The sequence below is a fragment of the Oratosquilla oratoria genome, chromosome 8 (genome assembly GCF_046742065.1).
Source record: "Oratosquilla oratoria isolate Oo_2021 chromosome 8, ASM4674206v1, whole genome shotgun sequence".
NCBI lineage: Eukaryota > Metazoa > Arthropoda > Malacostraca > Stomatopoda > Squillidae > Oratosquilla > Oratosquilla oratoria.
Window position 1 is genome coordinate 67,444,523 of NC_134784.1, and position 15,000 is coordinate 67,459,522.

The following is a 15,000-nucleotide window of genomic DNA, read 5'->3' on the forward strand; positions in this document are numbered from 1 at the left end:
CACTGATCTCGTGTTCTTTACGTTTTGTATTGCTGTGGTAGTACAATTAAACATTTTAAGGATAAAGGTATTTTATAACTGAATTAAATTGCCTAGTGTTAGAGAAGAAGAAAACATCAATCTTCCGCTTGACCAAGATTGATTAATTTACTTCAATTCTTTTGAGGGCAAGACGTTTCTGTAAACGCTAGCAAAATTACCTGGAGTTAACCAGAACAAAATATTTACTTTAAATAGCTGGAAAGGTTTTATTTCCATTGACTATTCCTACTTCTGTGCTAGTAACGTGTTCCTATGAATTGATTCTGTATGCCCTCCGGATGCTTCATTCAGGTAAAGCAACAGCTTTTATAGTTAATACATATTCTCTCCACAGTTGAGATCATCTAGATGTTCTTCATTTTCGAGGTTTATAGTTAATACATTTTCTCTCCACAGTTGAGATCATCTCGAGCTTCATTTTCGAAGTTTATAGTTAATACATTTTCTCTCCACAGTTGAGATCATCTAGATGTTCTTCATTTTCGAAGTTTGTAGTTATTACATTTTCTCTCCACAGTTGAAATCATCTCGTGGTTTTCGATTTCGAGGTTTATAGTTATACATTTTCTCTCCACAGTTGAGATCATCTCGAGGTTTTCATTGTCGAGGTTTATAGTAAATACATTTTCTCTCCACAGTTGAGATCATCTAGATGTTCTTCATTTTCGAAGTTTATAGCTAATACATTTCCTTTCCACAGTTGAGATCATCTAGATGCTCTTAATTTTCGAAGTTTATAGTTAATACATTTTCTCTCTACAGTTAAAATCATCTCGAGGTTCTTCATTATCGGAGTTTATAGTTAATACATATTCTCTCCACAGTTGAGATCATCTAGATGTTCTTCATTTTCGAGGTTTATAGTTAATACATTTTCTCTCCACAGTTAAGATCATCTCGAGGTCCTTCATTTTCGAGGTTTATGGCTAATACATATTCTCTCCACAGTTGAGATCATCTAGATGTTCTTCATTTTCGAGGTTTATAGTTAATACATTTTCTCTCCACAGTTGAGATCATCTCGAGCTTCATTTTCGAAGTCTTCTGTTACCACCGTAATGTCGCGGAAACTTCGGCCCGAAGAACAGAAGGAAGCTCAGGAGTGTTTTACCATCTTCTCTAAAAGCGGCAAGATGGAAACGGCCAACCTTGGAATGGCTGTCCGGTCTCTTGGTCTCAACCCAACCAACAATGAGGTTGAACAGGCACTTCATGAACTAGGCAGACCGTTGACTATCAACTTTCAGGAATTTCTGGTAACCTGAGTGGTTTGTTTATCATAGATTAGATGGTTCTATCATATGAAACTTTTGCATGTCATATTTAGAAATATTTAGATTAAGCCTAGTGTTGTTAATACAGTAATGGAAGACCTGGCTCACTCAGTAGAGCAATTGCCAACAAACCCATAGTTTTCCGGTTCAAGCCTAATTTCTAGGCTGGGTGTGACTTTTCTAGTTAACATATAAATGATTACATTCAACTGAGAGGCATATTTGCGACAGAAGAGGTCTACATCGAACAAAATACTGTACAAATTTGTTCCAAGTCTTCCCCTGATCTGAACGAAATAATCCAATAATAACTAGAAGAAATTGTGTAAAATTCATCACTCTACCGATAGGAGTCATAGGATATTGCTTTTTCTACATTGCGGATCTTGAAACCTCCAAACTATAAAATAACATTTACTATATACCATTGTGAATTAGAACATATTTCCTGTATTCGGGTCCTGAAACTAAACAAATGCCAAATTTCAGTCCGTCTTAAAAAGGGACTTCCCCGGCGCAGATACCGAAGAAGAGATCCTTGAAGCCTTCGGTGTCTTCGACAAAGACGGTGATGGAACAATCGCGACCTCAGAACTCAGACACGTCCTCATGACCATGGGAGAGCGCCTCACCCGTGAAGAGGTCGACCTCATCATCCGGGAGGCTGACATTGACGGCGATGGACAGATTCGCTATGACCAGTTTGTTCAAATTATGAAAAAGGATCCCTAAACTGCTTCTAAATGATGGTACTGTAGAGCTCAATGGATGTTATCAAAATTCTTTGTGAGTCTTATTCTACATTTCGTCCATTTTGAGGTTCTACTCTGAATGAAAAAAGAGAGATCCGTATGATCTAATCTGTTTGGATATTATTATGGAGACTTAAACATAACCAATATATCAGAATTATATATATGTACATTTAATTATTTTTTATTAATACAGTTTTGGCGGCCAAAATTGCCTTATAAATAAAAGATATACTGTAAATCCAGAATCACATTAAATACAAACCCCCCAAAAAAAAGTCTGCATAGTTTTAAGACTACATTGTCGTAGCATAAATGCAATTGTTCTGATAATTTTCTTATAGTTATAAGAGAGACATTATTTGTAACATTATATAACGAAAGACATCAGCATAGTTGAAAATAAATTTTCCTTCACAAAAGATATTTCATAGCACACCCTACCTATACATTTTTGGTTGAAGGAGTAAACATCGGTTTTAGTAGTCTGCGAATGTCAAACTTAATATTCTATATTTAAGATTATAATGGCATATATGTACGCCTTGGACGTATATTTCCTGTCACAGATAGAGCCGCTAGCAATATATATATAGCTTCTTCAAACAAATGCGGGAGAAACTACTAGAAAAGGTAAACTAAGGAAGCAGAGAGTTTTCGTACATCTACCTCTTCAGTGTAGGTACAGAGAAGAAATAATAGTAGGATGAAAAATGCTGAAATAGATGAGAAATCAACCCATGATGAAAAAGAAACTTGGAGAGTTAGAAGAGGTACACATGGTTTTACAGACGTCCTGTAATCAACAAACAATTGGGACAACTGGCCACAACTGGTATGTTTCTTACAATTTAAAGAATTAATACTTCATTCCATATATGTATATCAAATTTGTGCAGACCTTGATGGAAGTTTATATTTATGAAAATTATTTAAGTTGTAGAAAATATACCACTTATGACCAAAACGGTGGTAAAAACATGTGTACGCCTATCTTTTGATTTTTTTCCCCATTGACTTGTTCTCTCATATATTAATTGATTTTTTTTCCTTCCCGATAATTTCTTCTTTGCACTAGCAATGAAGATGTATGTATAGGAAAGCATTCTGCTTTTATAATTGGTATTCCCTTGTGTTTACTCACACATGCACACACAATCACACACACACGTACACATATACAAACTCATACACAGACACACACTCACACACACACACACAAACACTCACTCACACACACACACACACACACACACACACACACACACACACACACACACACACACACACACACACACACACACACACACACACACACACACACACACACACACACACACACACTCACACACACACACGCACACACACACACACACACACACACACACACACACACACACACACACACACACACACACACACACACACACACTAGTGGCAGTGTGTGTGTGTGTGTGTGTGTGTGTGTGTGTGTGTGTGTGTGTGTGTGTGTGTGTGTGTGTGTGTGTGTGTGTGTGTGTGTGTGTGTGTGTGTGTGTGTGTGTGTGTGTGTGTGTGTGTGTGTGTGTGTGTTTGTCTGTTTGTGTGTGTATGTATGTATATATATATATATATATATATATATATATATATATATATATATATATATATATATAATACATAAAACAAGAAATCTTAACTCGAAAACAAATAACGAACAGTGGAGAACATCAGATGAATTCAAACTTGCCTCTCCCGTCGATAATGAGTTGGTGCCGAGTTGAGAAGTTCGACGAACTTTGGAGGAAGACCATTTGACATTTTCTCATGAGGACAGGGGTGTACAGTAGAATTAGTCCACAGCATAGGCAAGGGAAGAAAATGACTACCTCACCAGGTAGGTTGGAGCGCGTCCCTTCCAGTGTGTGTGTAGCTAAATAAATTTTCAATGGAACCATGTACAGTATCTTTTTTCTTATAATATTGAAACGACTTCCTGAATACTTACTGTTTCAAATTGATACCAAATATTCCAAGAAAACGTCTAAGGAATGCTTGGTTGCTTGTGAAACGAAAGCATAACATTTGGTTTCCAATAACAGAAGCATTGTCAATATCATTATTGCCAATTAACATTAGCTTTTTTTTTTTTTTTTTTTTTTTCTTCTTTTTTTTTTTTTCTTTTAAGGAATGTCCCCTGTGGGGCTACAGGGAGAAGGATGCCTGGTCCCAATCCCCGTACCTTTTTTCCCGCCTCTTACGATCCAATTGGAAGTTTGGTGGCAGTATTCTTTCCCCCCACCACAGGGTGGTATATGTATGTATGTATGTAACATTAGCTTTCTGATGGTGCTCTCACCCTTTTAGTATTATTCAGCAGATAAAAAAGAAAATTCTTTTCGTAAAGATCTCGATCACAGGCGATCCTCTTTAGGTTAGTGTCCTATTCTATTTCAGCTGTATGACAACTCTTAATAGCCAGAACAAAACCCATGAAATCCGTCACTAGTTTAGTGTTAGGTTTTATGTTACTCTTTGGCTTAAGATACTTAACGGTGAATGAGCTTGTTATTCAGTGGAAAATACTATGAATTTTTACTGTCTACCATTAAGTAATTATATGAATTAAGGGGAAATGGAGGTCCTATCAAAATTTGAATATGTCTCAGTTTAGCCAGGCTAGTCTGTAAAGATAACATCGTAGCAAATGGGTTAGATGATTCTGGCAAAGTTCATCTCTTTACTGCGGTAACATCCTTAAACTAAATAAAGTCATCTTTCTCTTCTTACTAATAAGAATCTTATGTGTAAACATCTTGAAAGTAGCCATACATATGTCACCATACGTATGTCAGAACTTTGCAGATATATTTCAGCAGCAAAAAGTATAATTGTATCGTTCTGAAATAAAATACAAATGAAAAGTTACATGGCTATGAACATAAGAGAAGTGTAGCAAATGCATCAATATGTAATACTGACGTAAATACATCAAAACATAGGACAGAGACGCAAATGGAGGTGGACCAAATGTCCGTATCAGTGTCATACGTTCTGATGTTTTTACGTCAGTGTTGCGTATTGATGCTTTTACTACACTTGTTTTATGTTCACAGCAATGTAACATTTTATTTGTATTTTATTTTATTTGGTACCAATATTTCAGCTTAATTGTAGTCTATTTGATATTGCAAAGAGGTATGCTGTGTAAATGTGATTGAAAGTGTGAACCTTTCCCAGGTTTACCACTTTGACGATTTATAAGGAGTTCACAATTCTGTAACCATTATACCCCCCTGAAGATGATTCCTGGACGGGAATCGAAACGTCGGGCAAATAAACCCTTCAAATGAGTCTGGTGTTTACAGTTTTCCGATATGGACCCCAGACTCCAAATCTTTACTTACGATATATATATAATATATATATATATATATATATATATATGCAAAGTAGACCACTTAAAAAAACTAACGAAGCAGAGCGTACGATTGTGTGCACGCTAGACATCTAAAGGATTGAATCTTCCTTTCAGTCATCTTCCAACAGATGCTCGGGTCAGCTACCACTCACTGACCACAGTAAGGATAATGCTCAGAGAAGATACGAAGTATTATAAGGCCTTTGGAGAATTTTGGTATGAAGATAAATACACATATGGTGGTATCGGGAAATAACCATTATTAAAATAAAATTTGCCCAATTTTATGAGCATGTGGAAGTAGATATTATTTCCGTTCACCTAGGCAAAATGTACTCTTATGAAGTTGTCGCTCGATTTCGAAGATTGAAGCAGGGGAGGGGTTTTGGAGGTTTCGGTGGTGATGATTAGTGATGGTCTTCTATTGCAGTGTTAGTGTGAGCTTGTGAAGGGACAGTCTCTTTGTCGAGGCCACGGGGACCTCTTTTCATATGATCTTTGTGCAAGACGGTCTCTGTAAGGTCGTGCAACCTAAGTGCTTTGACTTTGTTTTTGACTAATGTCCAATGATACGATAGAGTCCAGAGAGTTTAAGGGAGAACTTCGAGCTTGGGGTGTGGTTCAGGGTGTAACCCAGTGTCTCCAAGTTCAAAGGTACAAGCTCTGGCTGATTGGTTATGCAGGCGGATCATTTCGCCCTTAGTCAGATGAAGAGTATTATTGATTATTTTGAAAGTAATATTGATATTTGTTACGTTGACCTTGACACCTTGGTTATGCAGGCGGATCATTTTGCCCTTAGTCATATGAAGAGTATTATTGATTCTTTTGAAAATAGTATTGATATTTGTTACGTTGACCTTGACCTAATCATTGAAATTGTAAATGGGAGGTAATTCTGAGACACAAAGGTCGTATGGAAGCCTTTTGTTAAAGCCAAAGAAGACAAAATGAGCAGATTCCCATATTGACCTGTCAATGGAACTGTTTATTCAAGCTTGAGTCATGTGGACATGTTCATCCCAAGAAGGGTATAGATCAGGAGAACATTGAAAATATTTCTATTCTGGCGTTCAACTAGGCCATTTGAACTAGAATAACACTGCGTAAAAAATCCTTGCAACAAAGATGTCATCAGCATTTCCCATTAGAGTTTGCATGCTGAATCCAGAAATCATACAAATTTTTTCAGGAAGATTCTCGTTTTTTTTTAACAACCGAAACTAAATAGTTAAATTTTATTGTGAAGAAATGCGTCAGAACTAGGTCTATAAAATTCCTGTAAATTTATATAGGTAAGTAATAGAAAACAGAGGTTGACAGGCCATTTTATTTTATTGAGAAGAAATAAAATCATGATAAATGTACGTCACACAAAAACAGACATGTACGTATCTCCTTACGAAAATCACAATTGTATTAGAATATTTGAATGTTGGCGCCAGCTACTCTCACTGAAAAGTACGCTTTCGAAACTTTCTTTTGTGTGCCGGTGTATCAGCAGATGTTGGCAATCTTTAAAACATTCAGTTCATTTCGTTCATTTCGTTCATTTCGTTCATTTCGTTCATTTCGTTCATTTCGTTCATTTCGTTCATTTCGTTCATTTCGTTTATTTCATTTCATTCAGTTCATTTCTCTGTGTTCGACAATCATTCTGCTTCGTGTTTTTTTTTATGTTGTCAACCTTTTTGCCTGTTTATATACGATTTTGAAATGTCATAGACCGATTTCTTTCTTTTTTTATAATATTTTATTCTATTTCCTATTTCCTTGCCTTGTCTCTGGAGCAAATATTTGTCCTTTGTTTCGTGAGTGTGGCATTTAAGCAATTTTCTATGACATTTGTTTTCTTCGTTTATCACTTTTTACACACTACACCATGGCGTATGTCTTTGTCTGTTTCCTCCGAACCTCTTCATCTCTACGATTTTTACTGCACATCACATACTGCATTCTCTTAGTTTCTTCGTTTACCACTCTTTACACCCTGTACACCATGGCGTATGTATTTGTCTGCTTCCTTCAACCCCTTTCACCTCTACGACTTTCTCTGCACATCACATAATGCATTCTCCTATGGACTCCCATCCATCACGTGTCACTTCAGCTGTTTCTCTCTCTTTCGTCCACTCACATCTTCTTCTTCTTCTTGCAACTTCTTTGTCTTTAATATCTTTCGTTTTTCTGTTATGTTTTCCTTTAATATCATGTCTGCTATTAGCAACCTATGATCTGAATCCAAGGTGACCCCAAGCATCATCTTAACATCTCTAAATATTTTTTCTTATCTAAACTGATCAAATTTGTGCATCTTTGATAAACAAATCAGCATGTCAAATCCATCTGTGATTATAAAGTCCATTCATTATTCAATATCGTTTCTTACACAGAGGTCAATCAATCTCTCTCCATCCAAATCTCTTTCCTGTTCTCCAAATGAGCCGCTGATTTCTTCTACTTCGATTCATCCTAACTTTGGCATCAAAACCTCCCATTAAGATGCTTGTATCGTCCTTTTCTATTTCATATTATTCGTGTAACCGATTGATGAACTTTATCTTTTCAGTGTCCCTGCTAATGTGAATAAATCAGAAATATTTTGTATGCCTTCTTTTTCTTGTGTGTATTTTATTGATAGTTTACTCACTAATTCAACATTTTGTATGATCTAGGTACTTAACCGCACAATCATTGCCACTTCATGTATCCTTCCCTGTTATTCTTCCACTCATTTGGACGTAACTGCACATCCATCTCTAAGATCACTTCGTCTCTTTGCTATTATATCCTGCTTCCAACATAATAACGATATGTATTTTTCCCGCATGAAGTTTAGTATTTCCTCTTCCTTCCCTCTATAAACTGCTACAATGGTTGTTCTGATTTCGTGTCCATTTTAATTTCCGGTTCGATGTATCATTTGTCCATCTTTGCTCAGAGGCAGGCTTATGAATTTCGCGAGCGATATTGTCTTTTGCGTCCCCGGCGTGCTAAGCCTGTCACGACAATCCTCCTCTTGTTCCCGCCGATGCTCGAAACTCCGCCGGACATCGACTGCCATGTCCAAGCAATTGAGATGAGAATAAAGAAACTTATCATTAGACCCTCTCGAAGGGAAAAAATTAGAAAGGAAATAATTGAAGAGAGAGAATAGAAATTTAATCTATGCCAAGCATTATAGAGAATTAAGAAAACTTGTCTATTTTTGGACAGGTAAAACAGAGAGAACTGAACTTATCGACGCATAGAAGCCTTGAAATTGAGGCCAAAGGGTCCCAGACCTATCGGCGGGCCGACAAGGTGGTTGACTGATAACATCCATTAGGCTATTGACAGAATACGTAAAAGCTCTGTAAGCAAGTATACACACACAAAAAAAACATATATAAATATAAAGAAGATGAACCCTAATCCCCACTCTGACATTTAATGTCTATGTTAATTATCTGTTAAAAATATATATATGACTTCTATATATTTCAGTTGCCAGTAGGTGAGTTTCTTTATCGAATGTCTAAAACAATGATATATGTCATCGCCATCTGTTGTAGTGGCTGTCGTGAGGTACGTAGGTAAAGGAGGAAGTAATAATGTTACGCACCACGCTTGTCTTCTTTATTGGTGTGGTTTCTGTAAATCAATTCAACATTGTAATTTACATTCATAATCAAGCTATCAAAATAGCACTATATGAAACCATGACAAACCTCTATAATTAAATAATTATGCATGCCAAACTGTATGGTTCATACCATTATTTTCTTTCTTCTTCCGCCCCTTCAGTATTTATCACTCTATACCTCCGTGATCCGTTCTGCTTCTATCAAATCACAGATGTCACGAATTAACATAATGTCCACACTAACTTGTGGTTATATTACCAAACATTTCATAAGTCAAATAACGCAGCTAATAATTCACTCTGCTAATGCTTACCAATTATGCTTCCTGGTCACACCCCCGAAGGTGTTGTCACTTTGACAACTAGACACAGAAAGAACAATACTTGTACGTTCCTCACGAAGAGGATGGGGCACTACTTTTTAGCGGAGGAATACCAAATTGAAAGGATCCACATTAAATATATATAAGTCACGTTCTACTCAACATTCTCCCTTTCATATGACTTCTTTAATTCTATTTCATTTTATAACATAGTTAATTATTCACTACAATACATCAACTTCGACAAAGACAATTTACATATATTGTACATACATAGTAACTGCTTGCGTACACACGTGATTATGATTGCCATTAGACTCTAGCCTCCTTTACATGTCAGATATTTTCTCATATCCACCCAGACATAGTACTCTGTACTATACATACATCAAATATCGTAAACCATGATTCGTAATTAATTTTAGTACATACCATTGTCAGTACACTTGAATATCATACAATTGGTGCTTAACACAGATCTAGCACCAGCCATGATTAGTAATTAACCTCGATACATATTATACTTTATCTGTAGAACATCATACATCAAATATTCTTATACATAGTGCAATCGGCACTCACACCCTCCCCTTTGTGATCATCCAAGATCACAACATCAATGACGGGAGGTCATTTTTACACTGAGTCACCTTCTAATAATAGTATTAATTTAGAAATAGGTCGCTTATAAAGTTTCTTACCACGTATTATTTCTACTTGTCTAATCAGTCCATCTGTGCTTTTTATCACTTTCACAACTCTTGCCAATAACCAATGACTGCGTGGTGTGTTATTTTCTACCATTAAGACAATATCTCCTTCTTTGAGATTTCTATTAACTTTCAACCATTTCTGACGTTCTTGCAAACAAGGCAAATACTCCTTTTGCCATCTGCGCCAAAACTCTTTGGCTAAATGCTGTATCTGTTTCCACTTCCTTCTGCTCTCACAGATCATTTCTCCACCATTGAGTGTCACTACATAATTATCCAAATTAAGTAAAGAATTAGGAGTGATGGGACACAAATCGTTCACATCATTTGATACCACAGTCAGAGATCGACTGTTGATTATACTCTCAACTTCACAAAAAAATGTACTCAAACTATCATCAGACAAGGTTTGTGAACCTATCACAACTTCTAACACTCGTCTGACTAATCCTATCATTCTTTCAAAAACACCACCAAAATGAGAACCTCCAGGAGGAGTGAATACCCAGTCCACACCTCTCTTTGTCAATTCATTACCAATATGACGCATGATAAGATTGTCCTTCAATACCTTATTTGCTCCAATAAAATTTGTGCCGTGGTCACTAATCAATTTACTAACTGTACCCCTTCTGGACATAAACCTGGTAAATGCATTTATCATGCTTTCTGCCGTCAAATCATGTAAAATCTCTAGATGTATGGCTCTAATGGATAGACAAGTAAATAATATTCCATATCTCTTGACTCGAGATCGTGCTCTCTTCACAAAAAATGGCCCAAAGCAATCTACTCCAGTTACAAAAAATGGTTTCTGATTTACATTTGCTCTATCTACTGGCAAGGCTGCCATCTCCTGAGTGATCGTTGAACTCTTGAAGCGTCTACAACTAACACATTTAGATAATACTTTTCTTACAGCTGAATTACCCTTAATAACCCAGTATTTCTGTCTCAATTGATTTAATACTGCTTGCCTTCCCATGTGTCCTACTTTCATATGATAATGTTGAATGATTAAACTGGTCACATGATGTTCATGGGGAAGAATAACTGGATGTTTCATATCCAAGGGCAATTCTAGGTTAATTAATCTGCCTCCTACCCTGAGTATACCATTCAGTAACATAGGTTTAAGTTTCCTTATAGAACTGGAAAGATTAATAGGATCATTTTTGGATAAACAAACAATCTCCTTAGCAAAATAGCAGTTTTGTACAAATTTGATTACTCTTTCTTCAGCAACTTCCATTAATTGAACATTGAGTTCGATAATTGACACGCCTTTTCTTTGCAAATGTCTGACAAATAATATAAGATAACTACATGCTCTTAGCAACTTGAACCATGAAGAATAGTGACAAACTAGTCGTGACATTACATCAACTGTGTGACCTTGTATTGGTTTAACTTCAACTTTCATAACCCTCTTAATTTCAAGATTCGAAAATTCTTCCTTATTTATCTGCTGTTGAACTGGCCAGATCTCTTCATTTTGGGACAAGAAAGCAGGTCCTTCAGACCATCTACTGGTCTGTCTCATTCTAGTGACATCGTCAGCAGGATTATCCCTGCTGGAGACGTACATCCAACATACATCCTCAGAGTTCTCTCGAATCTGAGACACTCGATTAGCTACAAAGGTTTTAAATCTTAAGTGATCATTATGCAAATATTTTAATACTGTAGTTGAATCTGTCCAAATATAAATTTGAGTTAACTTTAAAGGTAGTTCTCTCACTATCACACACTTCAATTTAATGGCTAGCATGGCTGCCACCAATTCAAGTCTTGGAATTGTAATTGATTTTAAAGGTGCTACTTTAGCTTTTCCCAACATGAAGCTACACTGGATTGTACCATCAATATGTTTGTATCTTAAATATACCACTGAACCATATGCTATTTCACTAGAGTCACAAAATATGTGACACTCAATTGCCTCTACCTTTGACGTTATACCTTTCTTAGTACAACGATCAATACTATACAACTTGAGCTTATTTACTCTTGACATCCAAATATTTATTAATCCTTGATCTCTTTCACTCAAAGTACAATCCCATCCAATGCCGTTTCTGAATAATTCTTGTAATAATACCCTTCCTTCAAGAACAACTGGTGCTACCATGCCCAGTGGGTCGTAAATTTTACCAATTACTGCTAGCAATTCTCTTTTTGTTCTAGGTATTTCATCAATGTTGATTGATATGCTCATCTCATCCTTGCCAAGATACCAATTCAATCCTAATGTCTTTTGTACCACTTCTTCATCCTCAATGAACTTCTCAATATCATCACTACACTTATCTTTGAGTATATTCTTCAAAACTTCACGGGAATTACTATTGAACTTTGTCAAATTAAATCCACCTTTACTACAAAGATCTATCACATTATTACAATTGTCAATCAACTCATTAATGTCATCGGATGACACCAACATATCATCAACATAGAAGTTGTTAAGAACTATTTCACTTACTGATTTATGAAACTGACTCCCGTGATCTTGCACAACTCGTTTTAAAGCATAATTTGCAATACTAGGGGAGCAACTAGCACCAAATGGATGAGAAGTCATCCTCAGTTTAACTATATCACTTCCTATGTGTCCATCCTTCCACCATAAGAAACGCAAGTAATCTCTATCATCTTTAGGCACTTTAACTTGATAATACATAGTTTCTATATCCGCAGTACATGCATATAGTCCTAATCTAAATCTCAAAAGGACACCTAACAAAAGATTGTTGATGTCAGGTCCTTGTCTCAACAAATCATTTAACGATAAGTCATTTACACGTGCTGCACAATCAAACACTACACGCACCCTATCCCTTTTTGTAGGATGTTGCACTCCAAAATGTGGAACATACCAAGCTTGTTGATTACTCACTTCATACTTAGGTACTTCTTCAGCGTATCCTTTCTCTAGTAAATTAGTCATAAATTGCTTATACTGCCTATGATATTCATGATCCTTAAACTTACGCTTCAATTGTTGAAGTCTTTTGACTGCCATAGGTTCACTGTTAGGAACTATCCTAGGTTTCTCTGTCATTGGTAAAGGAATCTCATACTTTCCATTATTCATTTGCCTACACCCAGACTCGACAAATTGTAACCATCTTCTATCCTCTATACTAGGTTCTACTGAATTCAGTGATGAATCTACAAACTCTCTATTATAAGATTCAATCAATTTCCTTTCTAAATAATTACCATCAACCTTTATCTTATTCACAGGAATTTCATGATTATTGTCTATTATTCTTCCACACAATATCCACCCTAAACGTGTTCTCACAGCATACGGATCTCCTGGTTTCTCTGCATGTACAACTTCCCAAGGTTCAGACGCCTCTGGGACATTAATACCTATCATGATTTCTATCTCTCCTTGGCTGTGATCAAATTCTAACTTCATCAAATGTTTCCACCTTTCTATATCATTCTTTCTGATATTATGACTGTGATTGAGAGGAAGTTTATTCACTGCAAATACAGGTGGTAATCTAATTTGGTTATTTCCTTCTATATCGGCTACTGACATCCCTTCAACATTTAGACAAGACATTCCTCTTGTACCTACAATTGTACTTACTTGTAGTGTAGTTGACTGATAATTCATGTCTGTCATTCCAAGCTTCTGCAATAAATTCTTAGTGCAAAATGTGACTGAGCTACCATTGTCAAGGTAACATCTGGTAGTAACAACTTTACCATTTAACTCTACTTGAACTGGGATAGCAGTAGTGTCTCCTACTGAATCTTTCAATTGACTGGATAATACTTGAATTCTAGAATCATCAACCTCATTAGTGACCGCTGGATTTGCCGTTACTTCTTTACTTCCTTCAACCTTGAAATTCTTCTTCATCCTATGCATAATTGTAAGATGTGAACCACCGCATTGTTCACAAGTTCGAATTACTCTACATTGAAACGCTTTATGTCCTTTCCTTAAACACTTAAAGCAAAGTTCTAAATTGTAAGCTCTATTCAACTTCTCTTCATAACTTAACCATCTTAATTCTGGACATACATCAATGACATGTTCTTCCTGACATAACCAACAAGAAACTCTTGCTTTCTGTGTCACATTGACATGGACTCTTCCATCATAAGGTTCTATACCTTTCTTATAATTCGTCTTTCTATTTGAACTCCATGTGTTCGCTTCTACTTTCTTATCTCTAAATCCTCCCTTACTACTTCTCCCAAATGTTGGGTTACTCAATATTCTTACTTCTTTCTCTAGAAATCTGACTAAGTCTTTAATGTCCACTAGCTTCCCACTCTCAGCTACCTCGTCGACTAGTCTCCTCCATCTATCCTGTAAGTGTCTAGGTAATTTCTCAACCAACTGACGCAACGTCCTAAGATTTTGTAATTCTGAAATTCCATAATTAATACCCGATATAGCACTTATACATGAATTCAATTCAACGATGAAGTCGTCTAATGCCTCAACATTCTCTTCTCTAATTTCAGGCCAAGCTAGAACCTTATCTATGTGCATTAAAGCTATCCTTTCTTTATTACCGTATCTTTTGTTTAATTCACTTCTAGCTCTTTGATAACCCTCGTTTGTATCTAAATTCAAACACATTCTAACTATGTTGTGTGGTTTACCTTCAGTATATTGTTTTAGATATTGTAACTTTTCACTATCTGACACATGCTTGCTATCAATCAACATATCGAAATCTCTAATAAATTCAAAATATTTATCTAACTGACCATTGAATTTATGAATCACATGGACAGGCATCATGTTCTTTGTCATTAAAGTCGCAACCATGTCTCTATTTGTCTGTTGACTATCACTATTATTCTGATGTGTACTTCTGCAGTCACGAGGATCA

At 36.1% G+C, this 15,000-nt stretch overlaps 2 protein-coding genes across 4 annotated transcripts in view; one reads left to right on the forward strand and one right to left on the reverse strand.

Moving 5' to 3' along the window:
• Nucleotides 1–2,490, forward strand: part of LOC143027798 (uncharacterized) — a 7,748-nt gene extending 5,258 nt beyond the window's left edge. For 2 of the 3 annotated variants that reach the window (XM_076189372.1, XM_076189375.1), the window contains exons 2-4: nt 439–457; nt 1,069–1,298; nt 1,806–2,490. In XM_076189372.1, the coding sequence (XP_076045487.1) occupies nt 1,101–1,298; nt 1,806–2,048 (441 nt within the window). In that variant the 5' untranslated portion in view covers nt 439–457; nt 1,069–1,100 and the 3' untranslated portion in view covers nt 2,049–2,490. Of the gene's footprint in view, nt 1–438; nt 458–1,052; nt 1,299–1,805 lie in introns of all 3 variants that reach the window. The other variant, XM_076189374.1, reaches the window with a different exon arrangement.
• A 6,582-nt stretch (nt 2,491–9,072) lies between these two features.
• Nucleotides 9,073–15,000, reverse strand: part of LOC143027799 (uncharacterized) — a 6,058-nt gene continuing 130 nt past the window's right edge. Inside the window, exons 1-2 of the mRNA XM_076189376.1 lie at nt 9,408–15,000; nt 9,073–9,291 (exon numbers count right to left, since the gene is read on the reverse strand). The exon at nt 9,408–15,000 is cut by the window's right edge and continues 130 nt beyond it. Of these exons, the coding sequence (XP_076045491.1) occupies nt 10,053–15,000 (4,948 nt within the window). The 3' untranslated portion in view covers nt 9,073–9,291; nt 9,408–10,052. The remainder of the gene's footprint in view (nt 9,292–9,407) is intronic.